This window comes from Schistocerca gregaria, chromosome 1 (assembly GCF_023897955.1).
Source record: "Schistocerca gregaria isolate iqSchGreg1 chromosome 1, iqSchGreg1.2, whole genome shotgun sequence".
Lineage (NCBI taxonomy): Eukaryota > Metazoa > Arthropoda > Insecta > Orthoptera > Acrididae > Schistocerca > Schistocerca gregaria.
The window spans coordinates 789,311,607-789,334,619 of NC_064920.1; the positions used below are offsets into that span (position 1 = coordinate 789,311,607).

At 41.1% G+C, this 23,013-nt stretch overlaps 1 protein-coding gene across 1 annotated transcript in view; it reads left to right on the forward strand.

Moving 5' to 3' along the window:
- The window catches only part of LOC126269609 (thyrotropin-releasing hormone-degrading ectoenzyme-like), a 253,127-nt gene that overhangs the window by 136,795 nt on the left and 93,319 nt on the right, over positions 1-23,013 (forward strand). Inside the window, exon 13 of the mRNA XM_049974005.1 lies at positions 2,418-2,619. Coding sequence (XP_049829962.1) covers positions 2,418-2,619 — 202 coding nt within the window. The remainder of the gene's footprint in view (positions 1-2,417; positions 2,620-23,013) is intronic.

Consider the following 23,013-nt stretch of genomic DNA (forward strand, 5'->3'; position numbering starts at 1 on the left):
TGCAATACAACTGATTTGTCAGCCTCAAAATGAACTAAGCATCAATCACTGAGCAATGCAATGCAATGCAATGAGCTTTTGAAAAGCTACTTGGCACTCATCTGTCCAAACAAAGGGGATATTCTTGTGATGCAAGCGATGCAATGGAGCCACAATTTGTGCAGCATCTGGCATGAACTGAATATAATAGCTCATTTTCCCTAAGACTGACAGCAATCACGTGACTTTTCAAGGAAGTGGCAATTCTTGTATGGCTAACAAAAACAACTGCAAAGGATGTAAATGTTGACTGTTTATGATATGACCAAGAAACTGCAAAAGGTTAAAAAAAATCACACTTTTCCAGTCTGCGCTTTAGTCCTGCATCGGATAACAGACAAAAGAAAACACATAAACTTTCAATATGTTCTTCAGATGTACAACCTGCTATGACAATATTGTCCAAATACACTCCTGGAAATTGAAATAAGAACACCGTGAATTCATTGTCCCAGGAAGGGGAAACTTTATTGACACATTCCTGGGGTCAGATACGTCACATGATCACACGGACAGAACCACAGGCACATAGACACAGGCAACAGAGCATGCACAATGTCGGCACTAGTACAGTGTATATCCACCTTTCCCAGCAATGCAGGCTGCTATTCTCCCATGGAGACGATCGTAGAGATGCTGGATGTAGTCCTGTGGAACGGCTTGCCATGCCATTTCCACCTGGCGCCTCAGTGGGACCAGCGTTCGTGCTGGACGTGCAGACCGCGTGAGATGACGCTTCATCCAGTCCCAAACATGCTCAATGGGGGACAGATCCGGAGATCTTGCTGGCCAGGGTAGTTGACTTACACCTTCTAGAGCATGTTGGGTGGCACGGGATACATGCGGACGTGCATTGTCCTGTTGGAACAGCAAGTTCCCTTGCCGGTCTAGGAATGGTAGAACGATGGGTTCGATGACAGTTTGGATGTACCGTGCACTATTCAGTGTCCCCTCGATGATCACCAGAGGTGTACGGCCAGTGTAGGAGATCGCTCCCCACACCATGATGCCGGGTGTTGGCCCTGTGTGCCTCGGTCGTATGCAGTCCTGATTGTGGCGCTCACCTGCATGGCGCTAAACACGCATACGACCATCATTGGCACCAAGGCAGAAGCGACTCTCATTGCTGAAGACGACACGTCTCCATTCGTCCCTCCATTCACGCCTGTCGCGACACCACTGGAGGCGGGCTGCCCGATGTTGGGGCGTGAGCGGAAGACGGCCTAACGGTGTGTGGGACAGTAGCCCATCTTCATGGAGACGGTTGCGAATGGTCCTCGCCGATACCCCAGGAGCAACAGTGTCCCTAATTTGCTGGGAAGTGGCGGTGCGGTCCCCTACGGCACTGTGTAGGATCCTACAGTCTTGGCGTGCATCCGTGCGTCGCTGCAGTCTGGTCCAAGGTCGACGGGCACGTGCACCTTCCGCCGACCACTGGCGACAACATCGATGTACTGTGGAGACCTCATGCCCCACGTGTTGAGCAATTCGGCGGTACGTCCACCTGCCCTCCCGCATGCCCACTATACGCCCTCTCTCAAAGTCCGTCAACTGCACATACGGTTCACGTCCACGCTGTCGCGGCATGCTACCAGTGTTAAAGACTGCGATGGAGCTCCGTATGCCACGGCAAATTGGCTGACACTGACGGCGGCGGTGCACAAATGCTGCGCAGCTAGCACCATTTGACGGCCAAACACCGCGGTTCCTGGTGTGTCCGCTGTGCCGTGCATGTGAGCATTGCTTGTACAGGCCTCTCGCAGTGTCCGGAGCAAGTATGGTGGGTCTGACACACCGGTGTCAATGTGTTCTTTTTTCCATTTCCAGGAGTGTATTATCTTTGGGTTTAAACAAAGTGACAAAGTGTGGTTAGAGTGGCACTGCCATCAAACCACCCATAATTATACCACAATTAAGCAATAAAAAAGTGAATCTCAATATTTCTGCAGTGGGCACATTAATTTATGACTGCTGTAACAGTATACTGTACCAAGGGTAAATAGCTCAGTCAAGATGTTAATACAAGACTCTCATATCCACTGGCAAACTACAGAAAGTTGTTATTAGAAACTAGTGTGTGAAGAAACTGGAGGAAACTTACTTTTCATTCTACATATAAGAGTGGGCCTCTTAACCTACTAACCAGCTCTGAAGTATCTACCTTATCACATTTCAGTAAATGTTACTGAATATTAGCTTCAACCAAACACTGTAATGTATAAAAATGGTAGACACATTGCAGGTCTATATAAAGTACATGAGAAAAACCTGAAAATATAGTGGAACAATATTTTTAAGGTAGCTAATAAAATGTTTCATATAGTTTGTTTTGGGTATTGTTTTCAGTATAGTTATTCTAATGAATAATATTTATGTAGCATGCATTTACTAAAAATAAATCAGATGGATCATCTGAGAGGAAAGGAGATCTGTGGTATGTGCCACTGGTGCTTCTCAGAAGTGACCAGACAGAAGGAAGATTGTTGGACCAAGTGCTCTGGATGAAAAAAGAAGAAAAAATTACTTTGGAAAACATGCCACCATCCGACAGTTTCATTGTTGTTGACCCAGACATCATAGGTCAGTATTTTAAATATTATCTTGTATGTGTAATTATTTCTGGGAGTTTAATGAATAATGACATGAGACAAAAATCCTGCTATAGTGGAAAAAGAAAAATCAAGTGCTCATAACTAACGGTGAGTCTCTCTCACTTGGAATGTCACTTTTAGTCAGAACACAGCCCAGAATGTATTTTATGCTTGTTGTTTATTGATAATGTTATAATGTTCAACCTTCACTAAAATTTTGTTTATTACAACAGAAAACGTCCTTCACTGTATGCACAGATTCAAAATTTGCAAACACTTTACTTTTCAAATATTAAGTGGTTTATGTTGCTCTCTGTCACCCTTATACAGAGTAGGAAGCATTAATTCACAATAAAAGGTCTGTTCAAAAAATTTTGGAACACTTGTAATTTTGTGCAAATGTTGTGTTGGAGTGAAATGTATCTGGTATCCCTGCACACACCTGTGCTTAATGTATATCTACTGGAAGTTTCATTGCTGAATGTCTGTTAGTTATTGTTCAGTGCTGCATTGAGCAGAACATTGCATTGCACAGTTAGTGAATGTCAAGATGGCAGAGTTCGGGGAACAATGCAACTGCACTAAATTTTGCATGAAACTCAAGGGAACCTTTACAGAGACACAGCAAATGATGCAGGAAGCCTACAGTGATGAGTGCTTCAGCCATACTGGTGTTACATATGATCCATAGGCCTTAAAAATGGCCAGATGGAAGCTGAAGGTGACCCTTTGATGTCTACCAGTGATGCTCATGTAAAGAACACCAACAAAATTGTGCGTGCTAATCAAAGACTCACTGTCTGAGAGATTGCTGAAGAATTTAACTTATCAGTTGGATCATGTCATGAAATCCTGACATAGCATCTAGGAATGTGTTGTGCTGCAGCTGAGTTTCTCCCATGGGTTGTGAGTCAAGACCGGAAAGATCTTCAGCTTGCAATCTGTAAAAAGCTTTTGGATCACAGAAATGAGAATGGGATGTTCCATAAGACAATCATAACTGGTGATGAGATATGGCCTTACAGTTATGTAGTTGAGACCAAGGTTCAGTCTTCACAATGGGTCAAGAAAGGTTCTCCAAGATTTTTGGGTCAAGAAAGGTTCTCCAAGATTTTAAAAAAACTCATCAGGTTAGGTCAAATGTCAAAGGCATGCTGATACTTTTCTTTGGCTTTGAAGGATTAGTTCATCATGAAATTATGCCACATGGACAAACTATATCAGTGGTATTATCAGGACATATTGTGATGCCTGCAAGAAAATGTGAGAAGAAAACAGCCTAGAATGTGGAGAGACAACTCATAGCTCTTGCATCATGATAACACATCCCCACATTCATCCCTGTTGGTGTGTGACTATTGCACAAAAAATGAAATCACAGTGCTGCCTTATCCTCTATACTCTCCAGACCTGGCCCCTGTGGATTTTTTCTTTTATTTCCAGAGCTGCAATGATTTAGAACAATAGATGAGACATAAGAAAATTTACAGATAGTGTGCTTCATGTGATGCAGGAGAAGAAATGGCATTGGAATGGTGTATCAATTGTGGAGGGCAGTATTTTGAAGGAGACCATGGACAATAAGTAAAATGTAAGTGCACAAAAAATTTGTGGACGAAGCTCTGGAATTTTTTGAACAGACCTGATATATCATTCAGCAGAGTTACATTTTCATTTTTTCTTTTGAAATGTGTGGCCTGAAGTTTGATGAAAATCAATCATCTTGTACATTTGTAATATTTTGCTAATGCTAAGTGCATGAAGAATAAGACTATGTTAACCCATACAGAAGTAAAGTACTGTAGGTATCTCTCTTGCACATGTAGCCACTTAACTTCCTAATAAGAATCAGAGCATTACATTGATTAATTGCACCACAGAAATAATTCTAAACCCAGAAATGGAAAACATAAAACATGGAGTCTCAAAATGTACACTGCTGAGTCTACTCCATTATATAAATTACAAGCCAATGGCCTTGGAGGAGGTTTCAACAAGTCTTATGTTTGCTGAGGGTACAAGCATACAAATCAGGGGCTCAAGTACAATCACACCAGAAACAGCCCAGAAAATAGATAGTCAAGACTATCTTCTAAGTGGCCCATGAAAAGGTTGGCACAAGAGGATGTCATATCCCCTGTATTCAGGGGCAAGATGCATTATCCTCATTCTTCCTTAACCTCAGCACCTTCTCTCCCATCTCCTTCACCTGATTCTTCTCAACAAAATATGCCACCAACCAGGACAGTAACCTCCACTGCTCTGATGGCTCCATCCATATCTCTGTATGTATCAGACACCCTAACCATCAACAATACCTGCATTTCCCTAGCTGGCATTCCTCCCACATAAAAAAATTACTCCTGTTCATAATTACTCCAACTCATTGGCACTGGTGTCTCAGCATTTTAAGCTGTAAATAGTCAAACTTCTTGAACATATACTAACTATAGCCTACTTCAAGTGCAGAGAATTTTGTGAACAGACAGGTGGAGTGGCCATGGGATCTGCACTGGCTCCAGGGATTGCAAATCTCTACATGGGACACTTGGAGGAGGTGATCCTTCAACCTGATTGCCAGAAACTCAAGCACTTCTCCCATCATTTCAATGATAGTTAAGTGGTATGGGAGCATGGTGGACAGGCTACAGATGAGTTTCTGGACCATTTTAACAGCATACATCAAAACACTGCTTTCACCTTGGCAGTAGAGGACACTGGTTGACTATCTTGGATATACTAAGAAAGAAGAAGGAAGATGGTACACTAGGCAATTCAGTTTATGGGAAGAAGACCCACAGAGACCTGTACCTGCATGCAATGACCTGCCTACATCCAGTGGATGTTTTCTGATGTAAGGACAAATATCTTTCAAGTATTCAGCAAGTGAGTATGTCAGGCCACCAATACCGTTAATAATAGTGCACAGAGGCACCCCATCTCAGGCTCAATGGAAAGATACATATTTATTCCAATATGTTGATGACACATTTGTCACATGGCCACATGGACAAGACAAACTGAATGGTTCCTCAGACATCTCAGTTTCACACACCAAAATATTAATTTACCATGAAGTTTGAAGTGGATGGAATGCTCCTCTTTGTGGACATCATGGTAGAAAGAAGTACAGATGGCACGATGGACCACAGTGTATACTGTAAGAAGATACACACTGACCTATACTTACAAGTCGACAGTGCCACCACCTGGTGCTGTGGGGTAGTGAGCCCAAAATGTTGGTACATAGTGCACACAACCTCTCCAACAATGAGAGTCTTGACCGAAAACTTGAACATCTAAAGACGGCTTTCTGGAAAAACAACTACACAGAGTGGCGAATTCAGAGAGCTTTTCGTCCTATGCTGACTGTACAATTGTTGGTAATAGAAGAGGAACATCAGGAGGATGTGGCCGTTGCATTTTGTAGTGCTTTACCTGGGAAGACTAGACAAACATAAAGTGAAAATTGTCTTCTGCCGACCAGCTAAAACACCATTACTGCTTGGTAGCGTAAAGGAGGACCTCACAGTACAGAAATGCAGGGTCTATCAGGTCCCCTGCCAATGTACAGTGACTTACATATGCCAAATGGTGTATACTGATAAATATCATGGCCAAAAACACCAACAGCTCACCAGACTGCAGCAACCTAACAAGTTGGCAGTTACTGAACATTGCATATTCGCACAATGAATTGTGACCATATTGATGTAGTCTAACTTCTGCGACTGTGTAATTAAATAATCTAGCAAGGTTTGAGTAAGAAAGCCCTTATTAGCTGTGATAGTGACTACATCCTTAGTAAAACCTGGGAACCTGCACTGAGTCTGGTTCAGAAGAGGAAGGGGATATCCTATGCTGGACTGACTTTGGGGATGAGCAAAGCAACAGCAGACAGCAGAAAAGCCACCAGCATGTGTGCATGGGCACAATCCTCAGACAGAATGATTGATGGCAGGAGGCCTGTGTCCAATTATCCAATGGACACTGACATCCAGTCATTCACGCATGAACTATTTCATCAAACTAATGAACTGACTAATTGGATGTCTGTTGGATGGCAGGGTAACCATGCGAAATACTATTTTCAACATGTCACATGCTTGCGAAACTGTTTCATTCTCAGTATGAATTCTTGTTGCTGCTCCTGCACTTTCTGGTGTGTGTCTTCTATTATGGGACATCATCCACAATCTTGTGCTGCTGCTGCTGCTGACCTGTGTCTTCCATGGCAGAGCATTGCACATATCCTCATACCAGGTCTGCCCTTGCTCATGGTGCTTCTGCTCCATACCTGGCCAGCCTGCCTTGTACTCCAGGTGCCATCCATCCACAGCTGCTCATTTTGTTATTCTACCTTCTCTAGACACTGTTCATCTTCTGTGGCTTGCTCCAACTTCTTCCTCACTGTCTTGGCTCTGCCCCTAGCTTGCGTATAGATTGTTCATGTAAATGAGAGAGCCTCAAAGCTATTGCATATTTTTGTTTAATGTTGGGATGAGTGGGTTGAACATTTCAACATGGCTCCCATCTATTATGGATTGTCCACAACTGTTTCAGATTTATCACCTCAATTACATAATTGTGGAAAGGTACTAAAAAATTATGGAAATAGACATTTTATAATTTGAAATTTTAAAAAATTAGAAAAAGTGCTATTTTGATTTTGCTAATTATATGCTACTAAAATGTTTTATACACTGTAATGATTTCCTTTTTGAGTATATAGTAGATGTGTCTACAAAAAATGTGTTCAAATTGCTGCAAAATATCTATGATGTCAGTAGAATGTATTGGTGACATAGTGTCTTTCAGTGTAGGTAATGATATTGGCATGTGCATATGCATTAAGCAACAAAATGGTTCAAATGGCTCTAAGCACTATGGGACTTAACATCTGAGGTCATCAGTCCCCTAGACTTAAAACTACTTAAACCTAACTAACCTAAGGACCACACACACTTCCATGCCCGAGGCAGAATTCGAACATGCGACCGTAGCAGCAGCACAGTTCCAGACTGAAGTGCCTAGAACCACTTGGCTACAGCGGCCGGGGAGAGGTGATGCGCAAGCTCTGCCTTCTCTTTACCTGCATGTGGCTGTCAGTTGACAAGAGTTTAAATATCTTATGTGGCCTAACATGCTGTAGTGTCTTGAAATTCTGAATGAAGTAAAAGGGACCCATTTGGGACACTAGTTTATATCAGTGTTGAGTATAACAGTGAGCTGATCATAGAAACATGATTTTATGAGATCTAAAAATAGAGACCAGTGATCCCTTGATGAGAGGTTCCACAAAAGGTACCACATTTACCCAAGTATAAGACAAGCTTGAATATAAGATGACCTCTGTGCCCCACTGCCTTTTTAAAAAATAAAAATATAAAAAATAAAAATAAAAAAGAGGCTCCTTCAGAAAAATTTATTATTAACGAATTGTGACTAATCAAAATTACAAACTGTTTTACTGACATAAGCCATATGCCAAAAAGTTAACACTATATGTCTTCAAAACTCATGTCATTTATTGACTGTATACATTCTGATAACACTAGTAGAATAATATAAACAAAAAGAAATGGTTTACATAAAATTCTGGACCATTTTATTTTCTACCTTTTTTGCTTAATAAACACGTTGTCTGTGGTATCACTATTTTTAATAATCATCATCATCACCATCATCATCATGATGCTAATAGTGCACCTGTGAAATTTCTATCTTTTTTGTAACAAATGCACTGAATCACCAGATTAACTGGTGTAGGCATGTGCATTCAAATACAAAGATATGTAAACAGGTAGAATACGGCACTGCAGTAACAACACCTATATCAACAAATATCTGGTGCAGTTGTTAGATCGGTTTCTGCAGCTACGGTGGCAGGTGAGCAAGATTTAAGTGTGTTTGAACTTGGTGCTATGGTTGGCACATGACCAATGGGATATAGCATTTCCAAGGTAGCAATGAAGTGGGGATGTTCCCAAGAACTGTGAGTATCAGGAATCTCCATAAAACATCAAATCTCTGACACCCCCACAGCTGGGAAAAGATTGTGCAACAATGAGACCAATGACGACTGAAGAGAATTGTTCAATGTGACAGAAGAGCAAACCTTCTGCAAATTGATGCAGATTTCAATGCTGCGTCATCAACAAGTGTCAGCATGTGAACCATTCAATGAAACAACATTGATATGGACTTTTGGAGTCGAAGGCCCACTTGTGTACCCTTGATGACTACACTACACAAAGCTTTATGCCTCACTTGGGCCCGTCAACACTGACATTAGACTGTTGATGACTGGAAACATGTTGCCTTGTCAGACGAGTCTCATTTCAAATTGTATCAAGTGGATGGACATGTATGAGTATGGAGACAACCTCATAAGTCCATGGACCCTGCATGTCAGCAGGGGACTGTTCACACTGGTGGAGACACTGTAATCATGTGGCATGTGTGCAGTTGGGGTGATGTCTAGATATGACTCTGATGGGAGACACGTACGTAAGCATCCTTCTGATCACCTGCATCCATTCATGTCCATTGTGCATTCCTACACACTTCGGAAATTCCAGCAAGACAGTGCAACACCCCACAAGTCCACGATTGCTACAGAGTGGCTCCAGGAACACTCTTCTGCGGGGCACTGAGCTCCATAGACATGAACATTATTTAGCACATCTGGGATGCCTTGCAATATGCTGTTCAGAAGAGATCTCAATCCCCTCATACTCTTTCGGATTTATGGACATCCCTGCATGATTCATGGTGTCAGTTCCCTCCAGCACTAGTTCAGACATTAGTCAAGTCCAAGCCATGTCATGTTATGGCATTTCTGAATGCTCACAGGGGCCCTACTTGGTATTAGGCAGGGGTATCAGTTTCTTTGGCTCTTCAGTGTAGTTTGCTATTTCTTCCAAGTATGTTACCATTTCTGAGATTGTTGTTATGGTGCTTCTACTCTGACATGAAAATGTTACAATGTCTCTTGCTCCCAAACATGTCTCTCAATGACTGTGTAGAAACAGCTGACACACCTCTTTTCTATCCATCATACATAGCGGCAAGTGTTAACAACATTGCTGCAAGAAACATGTATGCACACCAGTCGCTCCTATTTAGACTATTACCACCTCCTGCAGAAATGAATACTATTGTTGATTATTTGTCCAATTTTAAAGTCAGTTCAATGTCGACTACAAACTGATTCAGACTGTAGTTTAAATGTAGTAGATGCTGCTCAGAAGCCAATGAATGTGGTATAGATTCACACAGTTGGCAACACAGTCAACTCTGCTGCTTGCTCACTGCTTTCCTCTCTACAATCTTCCTAGCTCTCAACCAAGCTGGTGCCACTGTTACTCTTTCAATGTTTCTGTAGTGCTGAGCCTGAGCAATAGTGAAAAACAGGCTACAGTGTTTTCTAGTGTGCAAGCCACATGTAACAACACCAATTAATACATAAATAAAAGATCACAGTTACAATTCAGTCCCATTCTTGAACTTTTGCTCATCTCCAATCTAGTGATGTCTGTTGGTATGGTTCTTGCACTGGAATTATTCTCATGATAACAATTACGGTCAGTTTAATATGACTTTTTCTATTGTGTGACAGTTCATTCTGGATTAATTTTCCTCCTGTTTCAACTGAATGTCACCATCATGTTCTAAAGCTGTTTAAAGCTGGCAGCATTTTCCCCAATAGTTCAATATGTGAACTGTGACTGAATTTCTCATTTGCAATTCATTTAGTAAATCATTACAATCTCTCATAACCAAATAATATATTGGTCAGGGTTCTGAATCAACTAATGCTTTTCGAAGGACAAAATTTCCATTTTTGAATGCTAGCTTTACTTAATAAATGGCATTAATGTTTGTGTACGGTATCCATTTATGTATGAGAATGGTCATTTGAAACCTGTTCAGAAGTCTGTAAGTGATAGAATTTAATGCTATTTCCTCCTGGGTTCCACAAAATTGTCAAATTTTAGTCAGAGAAATAGACCATTGTAGTGGCTAGTTAATAGTTTCTTGCATTGATACTGTATCAGTGCTTCATCATATTGGGAAAACTTGAGCTTGTTGGAATGTGAGTATTGTTGATTGAGCCCTGCCCTTTCATATTCTTCAAAATAAAAGTGTATGTGATCTCACCGGTAACAGTTTAATCAGGATGTATATAAGATGATACTGTATTTTTCGAATGATGAACTTAGGAAAACATTTGTCTTATAATTGGGTAAATATGGTAATTGCAATGCTGATATAAATGCACAAACAGTCAGTTACTGAGAAATAAGTGAAAATTATTAGATTGAGCAAAAGAGGGTAGACCAGTTAACTGGGCTACTGGATCTATGAGTCAATCCTACATCAATCGCTGTTGAAGGGGGGCACAGGCTTGCCCACCAAATCATGTCTAGCATCCAAATCTGAGAATATTCTGCTGATACATAATGCACAGGCAACAAGCCACCACTGGATAAAAAAGAAAAAACAGACAACAAGTAAAAATTGAGTAATGCTATGTTGTGTGTGTCATTTAAGTGTAGATGTGTTATTTAATGACATAGGGGAGCCTCATATAATTAACTTGTAATGAGACCTCCTGTCATATTTTAAAAAGTGAATTCATAATCACATTAACTGAGAGAGATAACCTCATTTTCTTGTGTTTTACATGCTGGCATACAGTGAGCTTCCTTAGAACAACTGCAATGAAAGTGGTGGCAAGTTCACTCTGTTACCTACCTTTGAACACTGGTACATTTGCTTCAAACAATTAGACTGTGTAGGCAGGTGAGTGCACCTGACTACTGATCACAGAGAATAATGGAATAGGACCTCTATTCCATCCTGACTGCTTTCATATCTTGTTGATGTCCAAATGAAATGTGACAGATCATGCAAAGGAGCAGAAACACTGAGACATAGAGAGGGTAAACACTTGTTCTTACCACCTCCATGACAATAACAAGTGGTGCACTTATCAGTGGTGCATAAGGCATCAACCACTGACTATTAGTAGTAGTAGTAGTAGTTGTAGTAGTAGTAGCTTTATTCATCTGTAGATCTCTGTTTACAAGGCTATAGGACATGTCAAACTATTTACAAGTTTAGAGCAATTTAGAATAAGCTAATTTGTATACACATACATTTACAGACTTTTAATTAGAGAAAATCATTAGATTTACTCCTGGTATACAATACTTCTTTTAGAAATAACTTATTAAATAAAATTCCACACTGTTCACTCATATCTCACTATGAGTCACTGCACACACTACACACACATTGTTTCATAACACTTCACTCACTACACACACAAACACACACACACTGGTGATTTCTGGACACAAACTACTATGCAGTTCAAAGATTGGAGCTCTGCTACTAATAGCTATAATTTATTTTTTATTGATTGCATGTTTTGATGGAGGATTGTTAAGTCTGTGAAATGTACCACACTACTCTTTCCAGTGGTTTATTTTTCTTTGTGAAATCTGGTATATGTGATATTTGGAGTGTTAAAATCTGTCTTGTGAGTGATTGTTTCAGTATTTCTTAAACTGCTGGAGATTATAGACAGGGGAACCTGTTGTCTGGATTTATCCTAAAAAGACACATTTCCTACCCATGACAACAGATATTTGACAATGTGTGGCCTGAGATCCACCCGCTATACTTTCATGAATCAGCTGTACCAATCTTCCCTTCCCAGTCCTGTATTGGTGTAGGCCATGTCTGGTGAAACCCCATCTGTTGATAATCCCGATGGGCACCATAGAAACATGAACGAAGTTGGCTTCTCTCAGAGCCATCCCTATCCCCACATTGATTTGCCTCACAGCTCCATCAAAAATGGTTCAAATGGCTCTGAGTACTATGAGACTTAACATCTGTGGTCATCAGTCCCCTAGAACTTAGAACTACTTAAACCTAACTAACCTAAGGACATCACACACATCCATGCCCTAGGCAGGATTCGAACCTGCGACCGTAGCAGTCGCACGGTTCTGGACAGCTCCATCAAAGTGTGGTTGGTGCCATGAGACAGGGAAGGTATCTTGTCCAGGTCACCACCTATGTCATATGTGCCATCCCTGTCCAAACTGTTTCCTACCCCAACCACTATCTCTACATGGTCCTCTTTTGTAAAGTCCTTACATAATGTCCTCTATCACATGACTTATTCCTGCATTTGGATTGAAGGTACTGGTGGCCTGGTATATTGCCCCTAAATCTTCTTGTAACTGAGGGCTTTTATCTCGCCCATGGCTACTACCTAGCAGCAGTTGTTTCTTCTTCCTAACACTTTGTACATTCCTAGTGTTCTTGGCCTCAGTTGAAGAGTGCTGCACATTTCCTGCTCCTTGTGGTACCGGAGGCTTTTCTCGACATAACTCTGGCATTGGTAGATACCGGTTTTTGGTGTTGATGATAAAACTATCAGAATTTGTTCTCTTTCTTCCTATCCTCCTACCAGGTGCCAGTTTCCAAGCACCCTCCACTCCCCTATCTCCCTTGACCCTTGTCTGTTCCTTCCTTGCTTCCTCCAACAGTGCCTGAAGAGCACAGATTTTCCTTTCCTATTCCTCAGTCAAAATGTTCCTACTGTATACTCTACAGTCCTAGGAGTGAGCCTCTTCTGTTCTCCCAATGTTCTCCCCATTGCATCCTCCCCAGAGAAAGTATTTCCTACAAGATTGGCAACAAATCCCTCCACTCACTACCCTATAACAGCTCCCACATTTCTCACTCGTGGTCAGTTTCAAAAGAATAATTAAGTTTAAGGAATGTTTTAAATTTGTCAAGGACGTGAGATTGGCTGTATGTAAACAAAAAAGACACAACGATCTCCACTCACTACCCTATAACAGCTCCCACATTTCTCACTCGTGGTCAGTTTCAAAAGAATAATTAAGTTTAAGGAATGTTTTAAATTTGTCAAGGACGTGAGATTGGCTGTATGTAAACAAAAAAGACACAACGATCTTATGTGTGGTTGTTTTTGTTTTTGTACTGATTTAGAGATACAATGACAGAGATACAAAGCCCTCAGTTTGAGATATTCATACCTCATAAATTGGTAAGAGATGGAACGGATCCCCCGTGGTACACAAAAAAGGTCCGAACGCTGTTGTAGAGGCAACGGAAAAAGCATGCGAAGTTCAGAAGAATGCAAAATCCCGAAGATGGGCTAAAATTTACAGACGCGCGAAATTTGGCACGTACTTCGATGCGAGATGCCTTTAATAGGTTCCACAACGAAACATTGTCTCGAAATTTGGTAGAAAATCCGAAGAAATTCTGGTCGTATGTAAAGTACACAAGCGGCAAGACGCAGTCAATACCTTCAGTGCGCAGTGCCAATGGTACTGTTATCAACGACTGTGCCGCTAAAGCGGAGTTATTGAATGCAGTTTTCTGAAATTCCTTCACCACGGAAGACGAATGGAATATTCCAGAATTTGAAACACGAACATCTGCTAGCATGAGTCTCTTAGAAGTAGATACCTTAGGGGTTGCGAAGCAACTCAAATCGCTTGATACGGGCAAGTCTTCAGGTCCAGATTGTATACCGATTAGGTTCCTTTCAGATTACGCTGATACTATAGCTCCCTACTTAGCACTCATATACAACCGCTCGCTCACCGATAGATCTGTACCTACAGATTGGAAAATTGCGCAGGTCGCACCAGTGTTCAAGAAGGGTAGTAGGAGTAATCCATTTAACTACAGACCTATATCATTGACGTCGGTTTGCAGTATGGTTTTGGAGCATATACTGTATTCAAACATTATGAATCACCTCGAAGGGAACGATCTATTGACACGTAATCAGCTTGGCTTCAGAAAACATCGCTCTTGTGCAACGCAGCTAGCTCTTTATTCACACGAAGTAATGGCCGCTATCGACAGGGGATCTCAAGTTGATTCCGTATTTCTAGATTTCCGGAAAGCTTTTGACACCGTTCCTCACAAGCGACTTCTAATCAAGCTGCGGAGCTATGGGGTATTGTCTCAGTTGTGCGACTGGATTCGTGATTTCCTGTCAGGAAGGTCGCAGTTCGTAGTAATAGACGGCAAATCATCGAGTAAAACTGAAGTGATATCAGGTGTTCCCCAGGGAAGCGTCCTAGGACCTCTACTGTTCCTGATCTATATAAATGACCTGGGTGACAATCTGAGCAGTTCTCTTAGACTGTTCGCATATGATGCTGTAATTTACCGTCTAGTAAGGTCATCCGAAGACCAGTATCAGTTGCAAAGGGATTTAGAAAAGATTGCTGTATGGTGTGTCAGGTGGCAGTTGACGCTAAATAACGAAAAGTGTGAGATGATCCACATGAGTTCCAAAAGAAATCCATTGGAATTCGATTACTCGATAAATAGTACAATTCTCAAGGCTGTCAATTCAACTAAGTACCTGGGTGTTAAAATCACGAACAACTTCAGTTGGAAGGACCACATAGATAATATTGTCGGGAAGGCGAGCCAAAGGTTGTGTTTCGTTGGCAGGACACTTAGAAGATGCAACAAGTCCACTAAAGAGACAGCTTACACTACACTCGTTCGTCCTCTGTTAGAATATTGCTGCGCGGTGTGGGATCCTTACCAGGTGGGATTGACGGAGGACATCGAAAGGGTGCAAAAAAGGGCAGCTCATTTTGTATTATCACGTTATAGGGGAGAGAGTGTGGCAGATATGATACATGAGTTGGGATGGAAGTCATTACAGCATAGACGTTTTTCGTCGCGGCGAGACCTTTTTACGAAATTTCAGTCACCAACTTTCTCTTCCGAATGCGAAAATATTTTGTTGAGCCCAACCTACATAGGTAGGAATGATCATCAAAATAAAATAAGAGAAATCAGAGCTCGAACAGAAAGGTTTAGGTGTTCGTTTTTCCCGCTCGCTGTTCGGGAGTGGAATAGTAGAGAGATAGTATGATTGTGGTTCGATGAACCCTCTGCCAAGCACTTAAATGTGAATTGCAGAGTAGTCATGTAGATGTAGATGTAGAATTAGTAATTACTTTGCTTATAGACAATTTACATTATCAAGCGTGTTTGGTAGGGTTTCTAAATGTTTATAACTCAGAAAATTTAGGCCTAGATCGTGTCTATGTAACTAGAAAATAATACAAAATGTGTTAGTTAAATAAGATTTAGAAACGTTTAATTACACTTTTATTGTGACAATAGACACTGATGAAACTAGCAGCTGTCTTTCTTTAACGAGTTTTGTACTATCAAGCAAACTTGAATAGAATTTTTTGTGTATACTTCATACAAAATTTCAAGTTATGTCGTGCTTATCTATTACTCAAAACAGAAACACAAGAAATGCTGAATGATAAGTGAGCAAAGCAAGACATTTGATGGGGATATGCTCACTGTCCTGGAGAGGAGAATGGCTGATACTGGTAGATTAGCAATGTGGAAGGGAATATCTACTATATTTATTCATGAATGTGAATAAGGAAGTGGTACACTGTGGTGGTAAACTTCTAAAAGTGTGAAGGGTATAAAGCTGCAGTTCAAAAAATCCTGGTGGAATTCTGAATAGGAAAGTTGACAGAAGATGGGATAGATCATAGTGTGAAGACAAAATTGAAGAATTATTATGATCAGATTGCACACTCGATGGTTGACAACCATGAATCACAAGCCTGGGGGATTATTTTGTATTTACTTACCAAAAATCATTGCAAGCTAAAAAAAAAAATTACAAAGTACCATACTCAGTCTTGCAACTGCTGAGCATATTGATGCCTGGAATGCAGTGTATAATAATGTGGCGCTGGGGGCAGAATTTTCCACTTCCTAACACTCTTAAAAGTACTGTGTTTGACTCCATGTAAACAGTGAGGTGGTCGGAACTGCTTATCTGTGATAAAATTTCAGCCTATCCCTGTGGACAATTACAGAGCAATATACCAACCAAATTTCAGCATTGACTGGGAACTTGAAGGATGTAATTTGGTATGGCCATTTATAGGGTGGTGAGAATTTTTTTGTTTTTCTCTTTTTGATGACAAGGTTCCACAACAAAATCCAGTTACTTATAAAGTGATAACATGGCTCTCTGCACCTGTTTGACAGTTGCTTGGAAATTACTCTGCTGGACCTTTCACTAGGCTATTCTAAGTGTTTGAACCAAGTTTTTAACTCATTTCAACTGATACCTAGCAGAAACTTTCACAGCTCCAATGGAGAATTCAATGATCATCCATATATCACCTCATAGTCTGTTTTCTCCTTTGATTCTTTAGTATGACTGCTATGTGTCAAGAATGGTCACCCTGTTCACTGCTTGAGATCCACACAAAGACATTTATTTGACTTTTTTGGCAATATTACTGTAGGTGATGCCCAAGGACTGTAGGATGGCTGAAAGCTTCCAGCACCTAATTGTTGCTACATACTTTCCTCTGCAACAGACTGTAAATGACAGTGGATTCAATATGGCTTTTGTACTATTAGTCTAGTATTCTCCAGAGTTTTATGATACATCATATCTGATGCTGGCAATTAGTGCATTCCTTCAAATAGCCATGCAAATTCCTCTAGTTCTGAATATAAAAGTCTTCTCTCTGTATCCAACAAACATGAAAATTGATCTGACGAATATATACAACCTGAGAAATCCATGAAAAATAGGATTTTTCCACCCAGGAAAAATACATGAAAAACCTGATAATTTTTTAGAATACCAGGAATTTTCCATTGTTTTAGCTTTCAGTTAAATTTTTGTAATTTTAACTGGTACGAACCGATACTCCAGCAAAGAATTTTACTTAAGCCCACTGCTGCAGAATAATAGTGGAGCAATAAAAATTGTGTCATTTACAAAGACAAAGCACAGTACTCATACATGAGCATCTCAGCAAAATGTGTCAGATGCTTTAGGACAAAAATTATGCAATACTTCATAACAACAAACTGCTTTTAATGTGCATGACACTACTGTTTACATTTCTAACAGGTCATGGGAAAATCTTGTGAATGGTGGTTTGAGAAGTGTTACTTTCAAACAAAATTTCCCTTTCCACAGCATGAATTTCTTTATGTGTGAGAACACGTTACGAATTTCTTAAATCACTGAGTGCTTGACTCTCATTCAGAACTTCATACTTTGACTACCAGCCACTTAGAAACATTTTGGGCTCAGAAGACCAGCCATTTAACCATTATTTAAAACTTTACTAGCACATTTGTATTAGATATACCTTAAATGGTAAAAAGACCGTATTTAGTTTAGTTCTTTTACAGATTACAAATTATGTAATAAACATGGCAAAAAGTATAATCATCCTTCAAAACAAAGGGTCATTTACAGAAGGTGGCAAAAAGTATAATCATCCCTCAAAACAAAGAGTGAGGTGAATTCTTGAGGAATTTAACATATAAATGTCTTTTCTATAGAAAAGACGAAGTGCTCAACACAACATGTATTCAGCCAAGTAACTCCAAAAACTGTTCTGTGCACAGGAATGAAATTAATAATCATACTTGTCAGTAATTTTCAGTTGCTGCAATTTAAGCTATGCTCTTGGGATCCTAGGCAACAGCCTTGCCGCAGTGAATACAACGGTTCCCGTGTGATCACCATAGTTAAGCACTGTCAGGTGTAGTCGCCACTTGGATGGGTGACCATCCTGGCTGCCATGCACTGTTGCCATTTTTCGGGGTGCACTCAGCCTTGTGATGCCAATTGAGGAGCTACTCGACTGAATAGTAGCAGCTTCGGTCAAGAATACCATCATAACCACTGGGAGAGCGGTGTGCTGACCCCAAGCCCCTCCTATCTGCATCCTCCTCTGTGGATGACACGGGCGGTCGGACGGTCCCAATAGGCCACTCGTGGTCTGAAGATGGAGTGCTTTGTGCTTGGGACCCTGCCTAACCACAACCTTAGGAAAAAAAAGGAAAAAAATTTTGACTACCAATATTATTCATGAAAGCTTAGCTTTTCTTGTAGTTGTACCAATATTATACAATAAAGCTTAACTCTTTCTACATATATGATTGAGCTACTTATCAGTGATGTTGCTAGGCTGATTACATTACATGTTGTATGCTCTGAATATCTGCTATCATTGGTCTGTGAGATCACATGACATGAACTATGATTAGCTGACCAAAGCACACCACAATCTTGATTTCAGTGCTTTGGTAGCTACCATACTATATTTGGTGGAATTTATGTCTACACTTCCATATAAGGAAAATATGTAGCGCACATGTTGACACACATCAAAGGACTTTTCAAAATACATTTTTTTCTGGGTTTCATTTCAAAAAGTGCTCGGAAGTTCAACATTGATGAATGAAACCTGTACCGTCCAAAGGATTGATAAGTTTTACAGCTCCAAGGCTAAGTATATTGCCACTTAACATGGAAAAAATGTATTTTCCCCAGCAAAAAGAGTATTTTTAACTGGGGAAACTGGGAAAAACTGGGAAAAACTCCAAGAACTTTTTTTTTCATTCGAGTTCTAAGGGGTGGCATGACTGTGTAAACTTCCCTCATTGGGAATGACTTGTGTCTCCTGTTGTTCTGAAATTGCATTCCTCCTGTCAGAGGTAGTTCTTCATCAGTTGTCTCCTGTATAATGACCAGTATAGTTCCACATGGAATTACAACACCTTTACCCCAAAATTGTCTAAGCAAGTAGGCACACCCACTTTCCCATTCATGGTCTCAGCCTTACAAAGGACCCATTTTGCCTGAACTTGGAGAGGATCTAGAACTTTGTTCTAGCTGAGTGGATCAAGACTCAACATGATTTAAGTATTAAGTGTGTTTTTCTTACTTGTCACTTCTTTTTCCATGTATTTCTGCTTTTAGGAAGCTTTAATTTTCGAGTACTAGTAATAGTGTTCCATAGATTATGAGTTTGTTTTGAATACAGTCCAGAGGCAGTTAATGCTTATTTTCATTGTTTCCAACAAGTGTCTAGTAACCTCAGTTTAATCAGCTATCAGCTGCCTTTAGTGAGTTAGCAGTGTTCTTAAAAGTTGATTACTTAACTCTCTACAGTAAATTGTTGAATTTTTAGGGTGGATAGGATGTGTGACTGCTGTGTACAGACTCAGAAGGAGCTGGCCACTGTTTGCGAACAGCTGAACCTGCTGATGGCCGTGGTCAGCCATCTTCAGGCTGCTGCCTCAGAGTGTAGCAGCAGTGGGGGGTCTGGTGCATCACATGGTACACCCCAGGTGTTACATGCTTCACCCACCCATGGTCCCTGCTGTCAAGACATGTTCGTGAGTACCAGGTGTCGTTGAGCCACCCTATCCCCAAGGGGAGTGGCAGGTTCAACAGCATTCACACCACATGAGGCGGAGGGTCAATGTGGAGGCTGGCCATGTGGCGAAGCCCGCTCTGCCTGTGAGGGGACATGTGGCCGCTCCCTCAGCAAGGTCCAATCAGGCACTCGGGGGGAGGGATTTATTAATGATTGGGAGCTCCAATGCTAGGTGGGTGATGGAGCCCCTTAGGGAAATAGCGGAAAGGTTGAGGAAGAAGGCCAGTGTTCACTCTGTCTGCTTGCCAGGGGGTCTCATCCGAGATGTGGAAGAGGCCCTGCCGGTGGAGATAGAGAGCACTGGTTGCACCTGACTGCAAATTGTTGCTCATGTTGACACCAATGCCTCCTGACGTGTGGGTTCAGAGGTCATCCTCAGTTCATACAGGTGGTTGGCGGAGTTGGTGAAGGCAGAAAGCCTCCCTCTCAGGGTGGAATCATAGCTAACTATTTTTAGTGTCATTCACAGAACCAATCGCGGTCCTCTGGTTTGGAGCCGAGTGTAAGACTTCAGCCAGAGACTCAGACAATTCTGCAGAGATCTGGGGTGCAAATTTCTTGATCTCCACACTATCGGGTGGAGAAATGTAGGGTCCCCCTGAATAGGTCAGGTGTGCACTACATGCAGGAAGTGGCTACAAGGATAGCGAAGTATGTGTGGAGTGCACATGTGAGTTTTTTAGGTTAGAGAATTCCCTCCCTGGGCCCGACAAGAGGCCTCCTGAGATGCGACAAGGTAGCAGAAGGCAGAAAGCAACAGGGAATGACAATATTAATGTGGTAATAGTAAACTGCAGGAGCATCTATAGAAAGGTCCCAGATCTGCTATCATTAATAAACAGTCACAATGCTCACATAGTGGTAGGGATGGAAAGTTCGCTGAAACCAGATGTAAACAGCAATGAAATTCTAAACTCAGATTGAAATGTATACCGCAGAGACAGGCTGGACAGTGAAGGGGGAGGCATGTTTATAGTGATAAAAAGTGTAGTAATATCAAAGGAAATTGATGGAGATCCGAAATGTGAAATAATTTGGGTGAAGGTCACGGTTAAAGCAGGCTCAAACATGGTAATTGGATGTCTCTATAGGTCCCCTCGTTCAGCAGCTGTTGTGGCAGAACACCTGAAGGAAAATTTGGAAAATATTTCTAGTAGATTTTCTGAACATGTTATAGTTTTGAGTGGAGATTTTAATTTACCATATACAGACTGGGAGACTCAAATGTTTATAAAGGGCGGCAGGGACAAATAATCCAGTCAAATTTTTTTAAGTGCATTATCTGAAAACTACCTGGAGCAGTTAAACAGAGAACCGACTCGTGGTGTTATGGAAATGCTTCAGGAACTCAGGTGGGAGTCTCTAGAGGAAAGGAGGTGTTCTTTCATGAATCGCTACTGAGTAAATTTAGAGAACCAGCATTTCAGGCTGACTGCAGTACAATTTTACTGCCACCAACTTACATTTTGCGGAAAGACCACAAAGATAAGATAAGAGAGATTAAGGCTCATACAGAGGCATATAGGATGTCATTTTACCCTCGTTTTGTGTGGGAGTGGAAAAGGGAGAGAAGATGCTAGTTGTGGTACAAGGTACCCTCCGCCACGCACTGTATGATGGATTGCGGAGTATATATGTAGATGTAGATGTAGATGTGGATGACTTATTTCAGTATTTCTCTTGCCTGAGTTCCTCTCTGACAACCCATTAGCCAGTATGTCAAATATTTCTGCATTTCTTAACATATGTTCTGTACATGCATGTATCATCCTACAGCATCAAGCACACTGCATTCAGCTGGAATCCATCCAGCCATGAACAAATAGTCCAAAATTTGTACATACAGCAAAAAATGTACTCTCAATTGGTTTACTTGAAAGAGAGAGATGAAAGTATCAACTAGAAAACCATTTACTACATTACATTGTAGGGTGGCAGCTGCACTAGCCTCACCATGGCCCCTTCAGGCACTCAGATCGGTTTTTAGCACTGACTGTGTTGCCTTTTATCATTGTAATTCTCCTGCCAATGCATAATTCTTCAGGGAGCATGCATTTACTGTTCCCACAAAACCTTAAATGTGTCCTCACTACCACCTTCTGCTCCACTCTGTAGCTGTGAGCATGTGGTAGGCAAGTTTACACTCAGATTTATAGCTAAAAAGAACATGACAAAGCAAAGCAAAGATCTGCATGCTCTGTAATGTACAACCTGTAAAGCCAAAACAACTCTCCTATTCTGCTTGATTTCAATGTTCTCAATGTCCTCTACTGGCAGGTCATCAGCAAGATGAATGACATTTATATTATATGTGGAACATTGAGATGGTGCCACAATATCTCATATATGGTGAGGAGCCCATGAACCTCAAGGAAATAGCAGTGCTAAGATGGTGGTGATGAAGCAAATATGTCCCACCATGAAGCCAAGTCTCTAACTGTTCAGTGGTGGTGTGATGGTATGACCCGTGACAAGCTGTGGTCGAAGGAGGTGACTACATCTTGCTGGCTAACACATGGCTCTTGCCCAGACTTAGATGGGTAAAAGCTAGCCATGGCTAAGCTGTGCCCAGACCTGTTATAACTGACCAGCAGCACAGTTGGCCTCCACAGCATTTAGCCATGAAAACCAAAGATTGGGGTCTCGCACTATGCTGTCACCAAAACTGTACAGTGAGTGGGAAACTGAGTGACATTGATCAATAGGATTGTTGTAAAGGTGTGCATCCATTGTCAAATTGAATAGAAAAACAAGTTTTAGTCAGTAATAACTTAATATATTATGATTAACGGAATACATGGAACACACCTGGGAATGATGTAAATGCCACCAACCCTCTGTAGGACTCATTGCAGCTGACCTGAAGTGGACCAAAGGCCAAAAGTAGGATAAGAGAGTGAAGGAAAGGTCCTTGCTGTCAGCCCAGAGGATGAGAAAGCAATCTCTTTAACTCCATTCATATTTCCTGAAGCCACTAGTGATATCTTTCCCACACTTCCTATCAGACATTGCAGACACCACTCACAAAGCATGCTTTGACAGCTGCAAACCACTTC